At 42.6% G+C, this 15963-nt stretch overlaps 1 protein-coding gene across 1 annotated transcript; it reads left to right on the top strand.

The window, feature by feature from the left end:
* Window positions 1-5573: 5573 nt before the first annotated feature.
* SOWAHC (sosondowah ankyrin repeat domain family member C) lies at window positions 5574-7307 on the top strand. Its single transcript, XM_007942398.1, has 2 exons — window positions 5574-5820; window positions 5950-7307. Exons 1-2 carry the CDS (start codon window positions 5574-5576, stop codon window positions 7305-7307), a joined length of 1605 nt encoding a protein of 534 aa, XP_007940589.1.
* The last annotated feature ends 8656 nt before the right edge of the window (window positions 7308-15963 follow it).

A 15963-nucleotide genomic window follows, 5' to 3' on the forward strand; every position in this document is an offset into this window, starting at 1 on the left:
AATCTACTTCTGTAGTGATACTGCCTTGGAAATCCAAGGCAGAGGTTGCTATGAGTCAGATCCGACTCAATGGCAGTGAGAGTTTGCTTTGGTTTGGTTTAGGGGTGAGATGGAGAGGAGAGAGCACTGAAAAAAAAAAAATCCACTGACCCATATCACTTTAGTTTTGTGTGTTTCACTGTACTTAAATTATATTTCAATAAAATATACGTTAAAAAAAAGAAACACACACACAAGTATGCTTAGCAAAACATAGCTCAGCAATACATATAAAGAATTACATACCATGACAAGTAATATTTATTCCAGAGATACAGGATTGGTTCAATACTGAAAAATCAATCAGCATAATCTACCATGTCAACAGGCTAAAGAAGAATCATATTATCATATGAATAGCCACAGAAAAAGCCTTTGGCAAAATTCAACAGCCATTAGTGACAAAAATTCTGAAACACAGAGGTAGAGGGGAACTTCTATACCTTGACAGAGCATCTACAAACACCTGACAGCAAACATTATACTTTCATGCTTGGTAAAGCAGAAGGTCATGGAAAAAGAGGAAGACCCGCAGTGAGATGGACTGACACAGTAAGTGCAACAATGGGCTCAGGCATAGCAACAACTATGAGGATGGTGTAGGACCAGGCAGTGTTTCATTCAGTTGTGCACAGGTCAACTGCACCTAACAACATAACATTATGATGGTTAAATGCTAAGATCACAAATAAGGCAAGGATATCTACTTTCACTCCTCTTAATCAATAAGGAGCCCTACTGGTTTTAAGGGGAGCTCTGGTGGCGTAGTGCCTAAAGCACTTGACTGCTAACCAGAAGGCTGGCAGTTCAAACCCACCAGCCATCCTTTGGAAGGAAGGCTGGGCAATCCACTTTCATAGTGATATCGCCTCAGAAACCCAAGGAGAGGTCGCTATGAGTCAGGTCTGACTAGAGGGCACATAACAACAAATGGTTTTAAGTGGCTGGCTGCTGACCAAAAAGGTTGATGGCTGGAACCCACCAGCCACTCTGCAGGAGAAAGACTAACAGTCTGCTTCTGTAAAAATCATTGTTGTTGTTATGTGCCATCGAGTCGGACCCGGCTCATAGCAACCCCTTCTTGGGTTTCTGAGGCACCATCACTACAGAAGTAGATTGCCCCATCTTCCTTCGGAGGAGTGGCTGGTGGGTTTGAACTGCCAGCCTTCTGGTTAGCAGTCAAATGCCTTAGGCACCGCACCACCAGCGCTCCTTCTATGAAAACCCTACGGAGCAGTTCTACCATGAAACACATGACATCACCATAAGTCAGAAATGACTGATAGCAACTATTTTGGGGGGAGTTTTTCATATTTTTTCTATTTCAAGGTTTACTATATAGCTAGAGTAATCAAGATTGGGAGTGCTGGTGGTGTAGTGCCTAAGGCATTTGACTGCTAACCAGAAGGCTGCTGGTTCAAACTCACCAGCCACTCCTGAGAAGGAAGGATGGGCAATCTACTTCCATACAGATACTGCCTTGGAAACCCAAGGAGGGGTTGCTATGAGCCAGAAACGACTGGATGGCAGTGAGTTTGGTTTTTGGTTTTTAATCAAGATTATGTGGTACTGAAAGAATAACACAGACACATACATCAATAAATCAGAGGAACCAAAAATAAAGTCACACAAATATGCTCAACCAATGTCAGAAAAAGTGCAAAAGGAACTCAACGGACAGTCTTTTCAAAGACTGGTGCTGAAGCAACTGGGCGTCTATAGGCCAAAAAATGAACCTAAGTCTCACATCTTATATAAAATTAACTCAAAATGAATCAGATATAAATGTAAAACTAAAAAACTTTTAGGAAAAAAAAAAATAGAAAATCTTTGGAATCTAGAATTCTTAGCATGTCACCAAAAGCATGAACCATAAAAGGAAAAATCAATAAAATTGACTTCATCAAAATTAAAAATTTTTGCTCTACAGAGACCCTGAAAAGGTATACATCTGGCAAGACTATTATCATAAATATATAAAGAACTCAGGAGTTAAAAAAATCTAATTAGAAAACAAAACACATGAACAGATAGTTCACTGAAAATGATATACAGATGTCAAGCACATGAAATGTTATTCAACATCAGTAGTCATTCGTACTGCTGTAGAGTCGGATCCGACTCATAGCAACCCCTCCTGGGTTTCCGAGGCAGTATCACTACAGAAGTAGATTGCCCAACCTTCCTTCCGAGGAGTAGCTGGTGGGTTTGAACTGCCACCCTTCTGTTTAGCAGTCAAATGCCTTAGGCACTACACCACCAGAACTCAGTAGTCATGAGTTGTTGTTGTTATGTGCCGTCGAGTCTGACCCAACTCATAGCAACCCCTCCTTGGGTTTCCGAGGCAGCATCACTACAGAAGTAGATTGCCCCATCTTTCTTCCAAGGAGTGGCTGGTGTGTTTGAACCGCCAGCCTTCTGGTTAGCAGTGAAGTGCCTTAACCACTATGCTACCAGAGCTTGGAAAGGCAAATTAAAACCACAATGAGGTATTACTGCACAGCTATCAGAATGGCTAAAAAAAAATAATAATAAATAGTGATAACAATAAACACTGGTGAGGATGCAGAGAAATTAGATCATTCATACATTGCTGGTGGCAATGTAAAATGGTAGAGTTAACTCTGGAAAACAATTTGGCAGTTTCTTATAAAACTAAACATGCAACTACCACACAACCCAGCAATTGCACTCCTGGGCATTTATCCAAAGAAATGAAAACTTATGTTCACACAAAAATCTGTATACAAATGTCATAGCTCCTTCCTTTGTCATGGGCAAACGCTGGAAAGAACCCAAACATTCTTCAAACAAACTGTGGTACATCCGTACCATGAAATACTACTCAGCAATTAGAAGTAACAAACAAGGACATAAATGAATCTCCAGACAATGATTACTATTGTTGTTAGGTGCTGTTCAGTCAGCCCCCCAACTCATGGCAACCCCATACATGAAGTAAAGTGCCATGTCTTTCTTTCTAGCTTGTCTTAGTCTGGAAGCTCCAATGAACCCTGTTCAGCATTACAGCAACATGCAAACTTCCATAGTCAGACAAATGGTGGCTGCACCTGAGGTCCGCTGGCCAGGCAGCCATACATGATGGTGAATGAAAAACACCCAATCTCAAAAGGTTACATACTGTATGATTCCATTATGCCACCATTCTTGAAATGACAAAATTAGAGAAATGGAGAACAGATTGGTATTTGTCAGGAGTTAAAGAGGAGATGGCCGCAGGAGAAATGTGGGTATGGCTAGAAAAGGGCAACATGAGGGATTCTCATGGTGATGGAAATGTTCTGTAATTTGACTATATGGATGCCAATATTGCAGTTATGCTATTGTATTGTAGTTCTGCAAGATGTTACCAAGGGGGATGCTAGATTAAAGAATACAGATCTCACTATTACTTCTTACAGCGCATGTGAATCTACAATTTTATCTCAAAATAAAAGGTTTTAAAAATAAATAAAAGTAGCCTCAATACAAATGAAATGCAAGCAATTGACAAGAAATCTAACAGTGAATAAATGAAGACCTACTGCCATCTAGTCGATTTGGACTTACAGCGACCCTATATAGGACAGAGTAGAACTGCCGCATAGGATTTCCAAGGCTGTAAATCTCTGCGGAAGCTTTCTCCAGCGCAGCGGCTGATGGGGTTCGAACCGCTAAACTTTTGTTTAGTGGCCAAGTTCTGTAACCACTGCCTCTCCAGCGCTCCTTTACGAAGAATATAGTTGGGTAAAAGGGAGAGCTTCTGAAAGACCATGGCTGGACTTTAGCCAGTGAGTCAAGAGTCACGGAAGCGTAATATAGCTGTAAAATTACTACTATTGTATTAAATGCGCACTAAGTTTTCAAAACCGTTATAAAAATAATGGACACACATCATTTTTAAACTTACCTTTTGACAAAGACCAGAAAATCATGAAAAAGGAAACTTCCCCAGAGTCCCGGCCTCCCAGCCTCCTCCTCCACAACTCGCTCCACAAACTGGCAGGGGTCCGCCCTTGCGCTTCTCGTTCACCGGCGAGGGGCGACGTAGAGGGAACCGACGTGGAGAAAACCGCGCGTTTTTCGCGCGGGAATGGGAGTAACACACGCCTCCCTTCCCATTAGAGCAGGAGAGAACTGACTCCTCTTACCAGCTGAGTTTGTAGGATCCTCTGTCGGAGAACAAGGCTTCCTCCGCCTCAGGGACCGGGCTGAAGAGAGGGGCAAGGCTGGGGACGGGCGCCGAGGAGGGGACGCGGGTCACAATCAAGAGCTTTAAACAAATGGGGATGAGGAAGAAAGGAAAGGTCGAGGGCGGTTAAGATCCGGTAAAGAGGGGACTAGAGCCATTAGCGAGCGGCGGTTTCCCGAGTTAAGGAAGTTACGTTCCGATGCCCGGGAAGCGCAGACTAGGGAGGGGGTCCGCGGATTCGGGGCCCTTGGGGGGAGGGGACAGTTCTGGACAACGGCAATCGAGGGCCCATCTGCGGGGGCGAAAGAGAGATTTTGGAGGAGGAATGGGTGCAAGATGTCGTCCAGGGCTCACCAGGTGCCGCCACACTTCAGAGGAGGGCAGAGTCCCGAGCAGGAACGGCGCAAAGGGGGGGACAGGGGCCAGCCGAAGCCGTCGTCTCAGTCCGGGCGCACCCCGATCGGCGCGGTCCGGGCGGGAGAGGTGGAGCGGATGGGGGGAAGGGCGGGGCCGGGAAGGAGGGAGGGGATGTAACCCACCGCTCGAGGACGCCCCACGAGCGAGCTGGGGCTGGCCCCGGCAGGGTAGGGAGGCGGCGAGTGGTGGCAGGCGGCCCGAGAGAGGGCGCTCGGGTTGCGCTCTGGTTGCCAAAGAGGCCTGGATTCGAAACCGCCGGAGTACATGAGCGGGAAGGTGGGGTGTGTGGTTGGGTTCCCCTCACCGGTACAGAAGGTGGGAGGGGTCAAACTTAGCTGCATTGTTGACAAAAGGGAATAGAACCCAGAAAGGCCCCGCCAGTCAAGGTCGCGAGCTATAAACCACGCTAAGTCATTCAGCGCGCATGTTGAGTAAGCTCCTCAAGAAGTGGACATGGGATTTCTATGTTTTAAAGAATTAAAAACATCTGGGGAAGGTGCGTGGAGGAAATGAGGGCTGTAAAGAATAAGACACGAGAAAAGAAAACCCAGCTTTTCCAACCACCCGCCTCTGCCTCGAGGCAGCAGTGATTACGGACCAGCCCCGGAGACCGGAAGTGGGGTGGGTCAGGGGGCGGGGCCTGAGCGACGCGGGCTGTGGGGCGGGGGGCGTGTCCGCAGCGGCTGCCCTCGTGAGGTGGTGGCGGCATCCTCCTGCCGCAGACGCTGGAGCGAGTGTAAGAAGGGCAGGGAACGATTCTGGGGAAAGCTGTCTGCCGCCAGGCATCAGCGAACCATTTCCCCTGCGGCACCACCGCCCCTCTGTCTACACACAGTCGAGGGTGCTCTGGCCCGTGCTCAGTGCCTGCGATGGGGCCAGGATGATCCGCCAGCCGGCCGGAGAAGTAAAACCCAGGATGGAGGGGATGGCGGAGCTAAGCCAGGAGGCGGTGTTGCGCTTCTTTGCCCAGAACGGGGGCCGAGTCCGCAACACCGAGCTGGTGGAGCACTTCAGGGGCGCCCTGGGCGGTGAGCCGGAGCAGCGGGCCCGCGCCCGCGAGCACTTCAAGCAGCTGGTCAACGCCGTGGCTACTGTCCGAACCGACCCCGCCGACGGCACCAAGTACGTGCACCTTAAGAAGAAGTTCAGCGCGGGATTCCCGCCACCCGAGGCGGCCCCGGCCCCCGCCACCGCCCCGGAGCGCGCTCCCACCCCCGAAGACGCCAGCGGCGACGAGGAGCCCCAGGCCAGGCCGGAGCAGCCCCCCGACGACAGCATAACAGCCCTTCCCGCACCCCCTCGGGATCTGCCCCGTATCTCTGTGACCGCGGAGCCGGAGCCCTGCGATGACGTTCCGGGGACCCCCGAGGACTTGGCCCAGCTAGGGGAGAGTGACCCACTCCCCGCGGCAGTAGCGGAGCCCGCTGAGCACTCCCCGGACGAGGGCCGGGAGTCTTCGCACCGGCCTCAGAGCCTGGCCGGGGACAGCCGGAGTGAGCCTTCCAGGTCCGGGCAGATGCCGCCCCAGAGCATCGGGGTCCGTAGGAAGAACTCGCGTCGCAACGTGCTGCCCCTGCCCCGGGGGCCGCCCCCAGGGCCTAGCGAGGAGCTGGAACCCCCGCCCCACGGCTGGGAGGAGGCGGATGGGGGTACCTCCCCCGGGGGCGCCACCACCCCGAGGTCTACCCGCAAGAACTTCCGAGAGCTGGTGATGGGCAACTCCCCGCAACTGAAAAGGAGCTTCTTTCCTGGGGGCAGCAGCCCAGGGAGCTCCTCCGGGGGCGGACGCAGCAAAGGTGGAGGGGATTCGGACAGCGCCTCGCTGGCTTCGTCGTCGGCGGAGGAGGAGAGCAGCGGCGGGGGCTCGGTGACGCTGGACCCTCTGGAGCACGCCTGGATGCTCTCGGCCTCGGACGGCAAGTGGGACAGCCTAGAAGGGTTGTTGACCAGCGAGCCAGGCCTACTGGCCAAACGGGACTTCATCACTGGCTTCACCTGCCTCCACTGGGCCGCCAAGCACGGCAGGCAGGAGCTCCTGGCCATGCTAGTCAACTTCGCCAACAAACACCAGCTACCGGTAAACATCAACGCCAGGACCAGTGGAGGTTATACCGCCTTGCATTTGGCTGCTATGCACGGGCACGTGGAGGTGGTGAAGCTGCTGGTGGGTGCCTACGACGCAGATGTGGACATCAGGGACTACAGTGGAAAAAAGGCTTCTCAGTATCTGAATCAGAGCATCACCGAGGAGATCAAGAACCTGGTAGGAGCCTTGGACGAGAGTGACGCAGAGAGCGCTGCCGGCAGTAGTGGTGGGCGCTGGAAGCTTCCAAAGGTGCTCCCCTCTCATCTCATCACCTACAAACTCTCACACGTCCTAGAAGATGGAGGGGATCATCACCACCATCACCATCACTTGGCTGACGCATGGTCTGGAGGCAAAGCCAAGGATTCAGGTCGCAAAGCCTCAGGCAGTTCTAGTGGGCGGTTAAAACCCAGACTCAACAAAATCCGTTTTCGGACTCAGATCATTCACACCACACCCTCTTTCAGAGACCTGGAACAACCACTAGAGGAGGAAGAGGATGAAGAACGGTCTCTTAAAAGCCACTCATCCTCCTCATTCAAACTGAGACCGAAATCCAACGTATTTGGGTAAAAATAATTTCTTTTAAAAAATTATAAGGTTAGTTTGTCTCCAGGAATAGCATACTAGGCCTGGGCAAGGAAGTTAGACCAGAAAAGACTGAAGCTAAATTCTGTATCCTGTAGTTGCAGGTTTGGAGCAGGTGAGAAGGAATTAGTAACAGGTACCTGTGCAGATCTTCAGGCTAGCCTTGTAGAGGAAGTAGATTTCTTTCTTTTTTTTTTTCTTGGACCTGTTCCTCTGTTCCCCACTCTTGCTTTCTGCCCTTAAGTCCCTGTTTCTAAGGACTAGAAACGTGTCTAAATTGGGAGAGGGTTAATATTCTTTGTTTTAACCATTGCCTGATGCAGTGCAAAGTAAGGAGGTTTGTGTGTGTGTGCTTTTTCTTTTTTAATGTATCAGTTTTAAAAGTTGGTTACTTTTCCAAAAGCAACAGAAAATGAAAATTGTAACAAATCTGGTAATATTTGTAAGTGTGAACAAAACTACATGCTGTCATGTTCATTTACTAATTGCATGTACTTATTTAAGGTACTACTGAAGGTCAGGTCAGAGTTGAAATGCAAAAGTACTAGAAGAATAATGTGAATAGAAGTGAAAATCTTGTTTGTATCCTATTTGTATTATAAGTAGTAGTAAAACTTTTTTAAAACAGCAGTTTCAGTTTTAGTCACTGATCTGAACGAAAGCCAACATTCACTTTAAAGTTAATCTTCAGGCTGGTTTCATTTAACTGCCTCTAACACCACTACACTTGGTATGAAGTTACATTATTAATAACTATACAATTTTATCATTAAAAGAAAAGAACACTCGATATCCTGCAGTATATTTAAACAAAATGTTGCCTCTTACTCTGTTCCATAGTACTTATTTTACTGTTCTAAAAGTATGAATTTGCCAGGGTTTTATTCTGAGGGCCATATAACCATTGGTTCTTTTGTCATGACCCTATTTGATGGTTCTTAAAGTGGAATTGCCTAAAGAAACCATTTCTGGTTTAGATGGTTAGCAAAATTGGCATAAATGTTAGTAAGCCTATGCTTCTGTGAAGTAATTTTTAAATCAACAATGATTTTCACTTAAAGTACACTTTTTGTTTTACTGTTGTTGTTGTTATGTGCCGTCGAGTTGGCCCCGACTCATAGTGACCCCTCCTTGGGTTTCCCAGGCAGTATCACTACGGAAGTAGGATTGCCCAACCTTCCTTCCGAGGAGTGTCTGGTGGGTTTGAACCACCAGCCTTCTGGTTAGCAGTCAAGTGCTTTTGCCACTATGCTACCAGAGCTCCTATTTGTTTTACTAGTAAAATGCATTTATAGTCTTATACTTTGTAGAAATTTTTGCAAATGTTTAAAATTATAAATCCTTTAAATTTTCCAACATTTCCTTGAATCTATTAGAGACATAGGATAAAGTTACTGAAAAGCTGGGTAATAAATCCACTCAGTTAAAGATAGCACTTTATAAACAGGGAAGAGGAAGAGATGAAACTATTTCTGTACTAAACATGCTGCTGACTATTGAATCCCTTTGTATATAGAAAAGTACTGCTCATTATTAATTAAAGATTTCTTTAAGTGTGACTCTTAATTACATTTCATTCAAATAGGGTAAATAAATGGCTTTATAATTGCTTTAATATTTAACTCACAAACATATTAAATCTGTTTGTAATGAGACTATAAACAGCTTTTGTGGAGGACTAATTTGAACAAGTCCTTATCCCTGAGCTTTTTTGGTCTCATGGTTGCTGAAACATAGTTACCTATAGCTTACAGAGATAAAGTACATAAGATAATAGCCTGCAGAGTGAATGAACTAAGGTACGAATGCACAGAGCTGCAGCATTTAGAGTTCTAGATTTTTAATTTCCCAAGTCAGAACTTTGTGACAAGTTTGTCATGTCTTTCTCTAGGTGGCAGTTGAATTTATTTAAAGATGAATGAAAAAAAATCACATAAAATATATAAACTATTATTCATTTATGTGCCTTTACTTTTGTTTTAGGATTATAGAAATGGGGCATATACATTTGAGAAGCACTTTTATCCACATATGTGGGTGAAAACAAAGTCTATTTTATATAAAGAATGAGTTCCTTGAAGGTGAAATGTAGTCATTTGTTCTGAAATTATATACATATTACATATAGCTAGTGCAGAATAAGCTATAACTTCCTAGTGAAGAATCTTAAATTGCCTTGACAACAAGAACTAAGGTAAACTATGGTAAACTATACAGAGTAGAAGCTTCAGAACCATATTAATGTTTTATTGACCAGTCAGTATTAATCTCTTAAATGTGTATGTTAGTAACTAATTGCACAAAATCTATAATTTCCTAGATCTTTACCGATTGAGTCAATACTTCATTTACTTGCTTTTCACATGAATGGCTTTAATTTTTCCATTAAAACATATCTTAAGTTTTTTAAAAAAATCATTCCTAATGGAAGCTACTTCTAACCTTCATTGTTGTGTTGTGGTTGTGTACAGTGAAGTGTAGCATTTTCAACCTCTTAACTCTACATTGCTCTTATTTTTTCAATTTCAAACTATAAAAAGCAAATGATTTGTGTAATTTGATATTTATAGAGTTGTGCCTACCATTAACAGAAATGTATTCAACAGAAACTTAGATGTTTATTGATATAAAACTGTGGTTAAAAAACTCAAGTACATATGTCCATGTGTTTCTTACAGGTGCACTTGAAACTCGTAAATGTTTGTCACAACTTTGTTCAATTTTATGGTATATAAAATCCAGCTAGCTTATATAACTTGAAAATTTGGTACTATTTTAATGTTATGCCTGAAAACTGAGAGTCCAGGATGTCTTGTCTTATTTTTTAAATAAGTGAAACTTAGAGAGTTTGAGAATATAAAATTTGTCCCAAAATTTGTTTATAGTTTTGTCAAAATAAAGAAGCTCACTAGAATTTTTCTCTGTCTGTAATCCTTTATACTTCTCATTTTTTTGTATAGTGTTTTACATTTCACAAAATGCTTTTGAGAGTTTTGACTTACTTGATCCTTTCACTATCCTTTAGGGTTACTAGCCATTTATCCCTAACTTACAGATGAGGAAATGAAGCAGAAGATTGATGACTGATCAAGGTCAGAAGTAAATGGCTATTAATGTGATCATATGCTTTGGTGCTTTTCCATGTTATGTTTTCTGTATTACAAATTACTGAGTTTTTGCAAAACAGCTATAGCTTGGCCTCAGTGATGGAGGAATCAGTTTGGGGAGAAGATAGGTCCTCCATCACTCACTTAAATAAAACACAACCCTGTGACTCATGCACATACCATCTGCCATAAACCCTACCCAGACCTGATCTTAGACAGGTGTGGGAATACCTGTCTAGGATCAGTGTTTTCCGTCTAATACAGTGTTACCTGTCTAAATACGGTGTTTTCCGTTTTCTTCAGCATCCATCTAGCATTTGACATCAATGAATTCATTTCCTAATCAAGACTCCCTTTGATCTATGTTTAAACAAAATTTACCTTTTTAATCCTTGATGTAGCTCTCCACCATTGCACTCTCTTAGGGAGAGCACATTATGATTATTGCTGGATTTTGGTGATTTAATGGCAACTCACACATGTTTTAGTATAACTAATTAAAAGTTTAGGTAAGTGTAGTTCATTTCTAGAATGACTTTTTCCCCTAGAAATATGTACCTTCAAATGATTCATTGAATAGTTCACTTCCAAAATCTTTGAAAATTTTCCAGTGAAAATTTTCTTTATTTTACTTTGTTAAATGAGATTATTTGGGATTCCTTGTGAGGTTAATTCCAAAAGTAAATGTTCTGAGATTTGCTGCAAACCAATGTTCCTTCTGTAATGAGTCATACATTTTTAGAAAATACTTGATATTAGAGGGCTAGAAGATGACCCTATATGTGAACTTGTTTCTCTAGATATAGCAGTAGAGTTGTTTACATCCCTATTTGCTTTTTTCCCCCTGAAAAAACAAATTTTATGTTATACTATTTTCCCCTTAACCCTGTCTTTAAATGTCAGTTCAACTAGGAAGTGGTTTCCCCATTCTGTTGATCATTGCCAATTTGATGTATTGATGAGGAATGTGTGACAAATGCCCCTTGGCACAATGCCTGGAACATTGAAGTCCTCAGTAAGTGTTTTTTAAAAATGGAAAATGCTAGAGAAATATTTAGTAGCATTTCATCATGCACTTAGCATGGATAAATTCAACAGCTACATTCATGCCAAGTGAGTAAAGGTATTTTTTATCCAACATGACTCGTAAATCCCAACCAACCACTTCTATCTGCAGTTCAAACAAAAGAACATCAATCTATTCCAATCCTGGAAGTAAAATTGCCTTAATTGAGTTTTAGCTTATAAACAATTTAAGAGATTTCCACGAGTAAATTTTATTTTCAGTTTTACCTTAGGACCTAGGTCAAGTATATAACCCCTAGGAGACTCCAACTGATTGTAAATATTCTAAGTACTGTCACTTATACAAATGACTATTCTGTGAAACCCTGAAGATCAAAAGGGTAGGGAGGTGACATTTAGCTTAGCATGTTGAACTTTATAGTAATTATTTTAACATGGCCTGGATTGCCTTGTGAGATAGAACATTCAACCTTTAGAAATGTCAGAGGTTACATGAGCACCTCAAAGATTTTTTTAAAAATCATTTTAAAGCACTCTTGTGACCTATTATGTCTTGGAAACCACTGATTTAGACCATATCCATTCTGACCAAAGATTCAGCCAAAAATGGTGCAAACACAACAACAAAATGAAGCAGTTTAACCAACCCTTCATCAGAGGTGTAAAGCTGTTGTTAAGTGCTATCGAGTAACCATAGTAACCCGGTGCACAACAGAATGAAACACTGCTCAGTCCTGCCCTATCCTCAGAATTGTTGCTATGCTTGAGCCTATTGTTGGAGCCACTGTAACAGTTCATCTTCATGAAGGTCTTACTCTTTTTTGCTGACCCTCTACCAAGCATGATACCCTTCTCCAGGGACAAATCCTCCTGATATCATGTCCAAAGTACATGAGAACGAAGTCTCTGCATCCTTGCTTCTAAAGAGCATTATGGCTGTACTTCCAAGGCAGATTTTTTCATTCTTCTAGCAGGCCATGGGATATCCAATATGCTTCACCAACAGCGTAATTCAAAGGTATTGATTCTTCTTTGGACTTTCTTATTCATTGTCCAGCTTTCAAATGCATATAAAGAGTAAGTAGGATCAAGTAATTTTTTTTTTTTTGACCCAGCATTATGCTGTCCTTGAAGCCCTTGTTAGAATGCTTTCCTGGATCTCTAAGAAGCTTTGAATTTAATAATCTAGAAATACAATTGCACATCCTTCAGATTTGTGCAGATATTTCTGTTATTGATCAATGAGATCCTCAAGTTTGTAGCACTTGAGAGGTAATTAGTTTGGTTCTAATCAGCAGTTCAATGCTATGGTTGTATACCAAGAAGGTTCCAAACTTGGCTAAGGATTTCCTTTGGCAATAGGAAAATGGTTACAAAAAAGGAAGCCTTTTAATACAACCCTCAGCTGCCCATTAGATTCCAGTATCTCCATGTTATTAATAGGAAATTGAGGAACAGCGACTTGGCTACTTGCTAAGTTCACTGAGCTATATGCCTACAAGTTTACTTTGCTGGTTAATAGAGCCTGGTTCCAGGGTTTGTGTGCTTGAACACTATGCTGTACCACTTCTCTGGGAGTGCTGGGAGTGCTTCTTAAGACATTCAGCTGGCCCTGAGCTTACAGAGGTACCACCTACTGAAGTAGAAAACTGTGACCAGAGTACCTATAAAAGAGATCAAACTAAAAAGCACTAATGGTTGAAAAGAAAAAAGAAGACAACTTAATGGCTAAATTGCTAAATGTGGGTAGGACTAGAGATCTTTAGGTGGGTTTTGTTGTTTTGTTTCCATCTTACCAAGGATAAAATGCATTTGGATTGGAAAAGTGGTAGAGATGCTAAAATGTGTGAAGGTTGTTGTTTCTTCTTTTAGGCTCTCCTACCTTTTCCTCTCGGAAGGAAGGTTGGGCAATCCTACTTCCGTAGAGATAACTGCCTCGGAAACCCAAGGAGGGGTTGCTAGGAGTCGGGGCCGACTTGATGGCAAACAACAACAACAACAACACCTTTTCCTCTGGGAGCTCTGGTAGCATAGTGCCCAAGGCACTGACTGCTAACCAGAAGGCTGGCGGTTCAACCTTCCTCAGAAGGAAGGTTGGGCAATCTACTTCTATAATGATCCCTGGTGATACTGCCTCGGAAACCCAAGGAGGGCTCACTATAAGTCGGGTCTGACTTGATGGCACATAACAACAAAAACAACAACCTTTTCCCCCAGCCTTTTGGTTAGCAGTCAGTGCCTTAGGCACTATGCCACTAGGCCCTTGCCTGGGCAGTAAGCATTGATGGAAGGGCCCAGGGCAACTTCCATGGAATCATGAGATTAAAGACAGGCCAGGAAGAAAAGCACCAACACAACATCCATTTTCTCTTACTGTCAAATTTTAAAATATATAACCCAATAAATCTGAATTTTTGTAATTCATGTCAAAATAGGCAGAAGCTTTACTTTGTTATGATGAGTGCTATATGAATATTTTAAAATACAGAATCTTTAAGAATATTAACTCATTGCTTACTAACTGCTCTTAAAAATGAGTCACTTGTTACAACTTTGATGCCCAGTTAACTATGTATGTACTTCAAATGAATAAAAATGCCTTGCTTTATAGTAATTATTTTTTAAATTTAAAAAGCAATACATGTTCATGAATTCAAACAAATGACAATACAGAAGCAGATAGGGTGAAAAGTAAGTTACTCATTTCTCCCCCTATTGCCATTCACCAGCATTAACTTCTGTACTTTCGAGCAATTAACTTTTCTGTAATTCAGTCTGGCTTCTCTCTTTGATTTAAACTAATTTATTTGGTTTTAACTGGGTTATACCTAACGCTGTTGTTAGGTGTCCTTGAGTTGGTTCCAACTCACAGGGACCCTCTGTACAACAGAATGAAGCATTGCCCAGTCCTGCGCCATCCTCACAATCATTGGTATGTTTGAGCCCATTGTTGCAGCCATTCTGTCAATCCATCTCATTGAGGGTCTTCCTCTTTCGTTGACCTTCTACTTTACCAAGGATGATGTCCTTCTCCAAGTACTTACTATTCCCTCCTAGAAACATATTCAAAGCACATGAGACAAAGGCTCACCGTCCTTGCTTCTAAGGAGCATTCTGGCTGTACTTCTTCCAAGACAGATATTTCTCATTCTTCTGGCAGTCCAGGGTATGTGCAGTAGTCTTCACCAATACCATAATTAAAAGGATCGATTCTTAGATCTTCCTTATTCATTACCCAGCTTTCACATGCATGCAAAGCAATTGAAAATACCATGGCTTGTGTCAGGTGTACCATAGTCCTCAAAGTGACATCTTTGCCTTTTAACACTTTAAAGAAATCTTTTAAAGTGCATTTGCCCAATGTAGTATATCATTTGCTTTCTGGACTGCTGCTTCCAAGGTGTTAATTATGTATCCAAAGCAAAAAACTTCAGTCTTTTCTCCATTTATGTTGCTGCTTGATCCAACTGTGAGGATTTTTGTTTTCTTTATGTTGAGGTGTAGTCCATACTGAAAACTGTCATCTTTGATCTTCTCAGCAAGTGCTTCAAGTCCTCTTCACTTTCACCAAGTAAGGTTGTGTTATCTGCATATCACAGGTTATTGATGGTTCTTCTTCCAATCCTGATGTCATATTCTTCTTCATATAGTCCAGCTTCTCAGGTTATTTGCTCACCATACAGATTGAATAAATATGGTGAAAGGATACAACCTTATCACACACTTTTGATTTTAGACCATGCAGTATCCCCTTGTTCTATTCAAACAACTACCTCTTAGTCTATGTACAGGTATGGCATGAACACAATTAAGTGTTCTGGAATTTCCATTCTTAACAATGTTTCTGTAATTTTTCTGATTCACACAGTCAAATGTCTTTGCATAGTCAATAAACACATAGTCAATAAAACAGAAGTAAACATCTTTCTGTCATGTAGATATTGAATAAGTGCAAAAAAATAAGAAAAGAGAGCCAATTTTAGATCTTCATCTAACGGATACTTAAATACAAAACTTCAAAGAGTATAATTTGTTACAGGTTAGATTCCATTGGAAGATTAATTCAGGTCCTCATTCCATCTCAATGTGTCCATTGTATAAGTCTCTGAACTAGTATATATGCCATTCCTACAGAGAGATTTCCAAAAAGGAAATCTGATCATGCCAGTTAGTTTTTTTGAACTAACAAAAAAAAGACTTGACCTAATCCATCCACTGCCTTGATTTCTGACCTCATTTCTAGCCACTTTTCCACACATACCTTATACTTCACCCATGTTCAACTACCATGTGAGTTCTAGCATTATTTCTGTCACCAAGGCCAAATTTTCCAACTACTGGTGATTCTTCTTTGTTTTCAACTTCTGCGTTCCAGTCACCAGTGATAATTAACATATCCTGATTGCATATTCTGTCAATTTCAGACTGCAGAAGTTGATAAAAATCTTCAATTTCCTCATCTTTGGCTTTGGTGGTTGGTGCATAAATTTGAATAATAGTTGTATTAA

Source organism: Orycteropus afer, unplaced genomic scaffold (genome assembly GCF_000298275.1).
Source record: "Orycteropus afer afer isolate SDZICR_OR568_19922 unplaced genomic scaffold, OryAfe1.0 scaffold00089, whole genome shotgun sequence".
Taxonomy (NCBI): Eukaryota; Metazoa; Chordata; class Mammalia; order Tubulidentata; family Orycteropodidae; genus Orycteropus; species Orycteropus afer.

What these genes read in the sequence shown, in the direction of transcription:
- SOWAHC (XM_007942398.1), top strand. Translation starts at nt 5,574, where the DNA reads ATGGCGGAGCTAAGCCAGGAGGCGGTGTTGCGCTTCTTTGCCCAGAAC. An exon ending in GGGATTCCCGCCACCCGAGG is followed by an intron (nt 5,821 to 5,949) that starts CGGCCCCGGCCC and finishes CCGCACCCCCTC; the next exon opens with GGGATCTGCCCCGTATCTCT.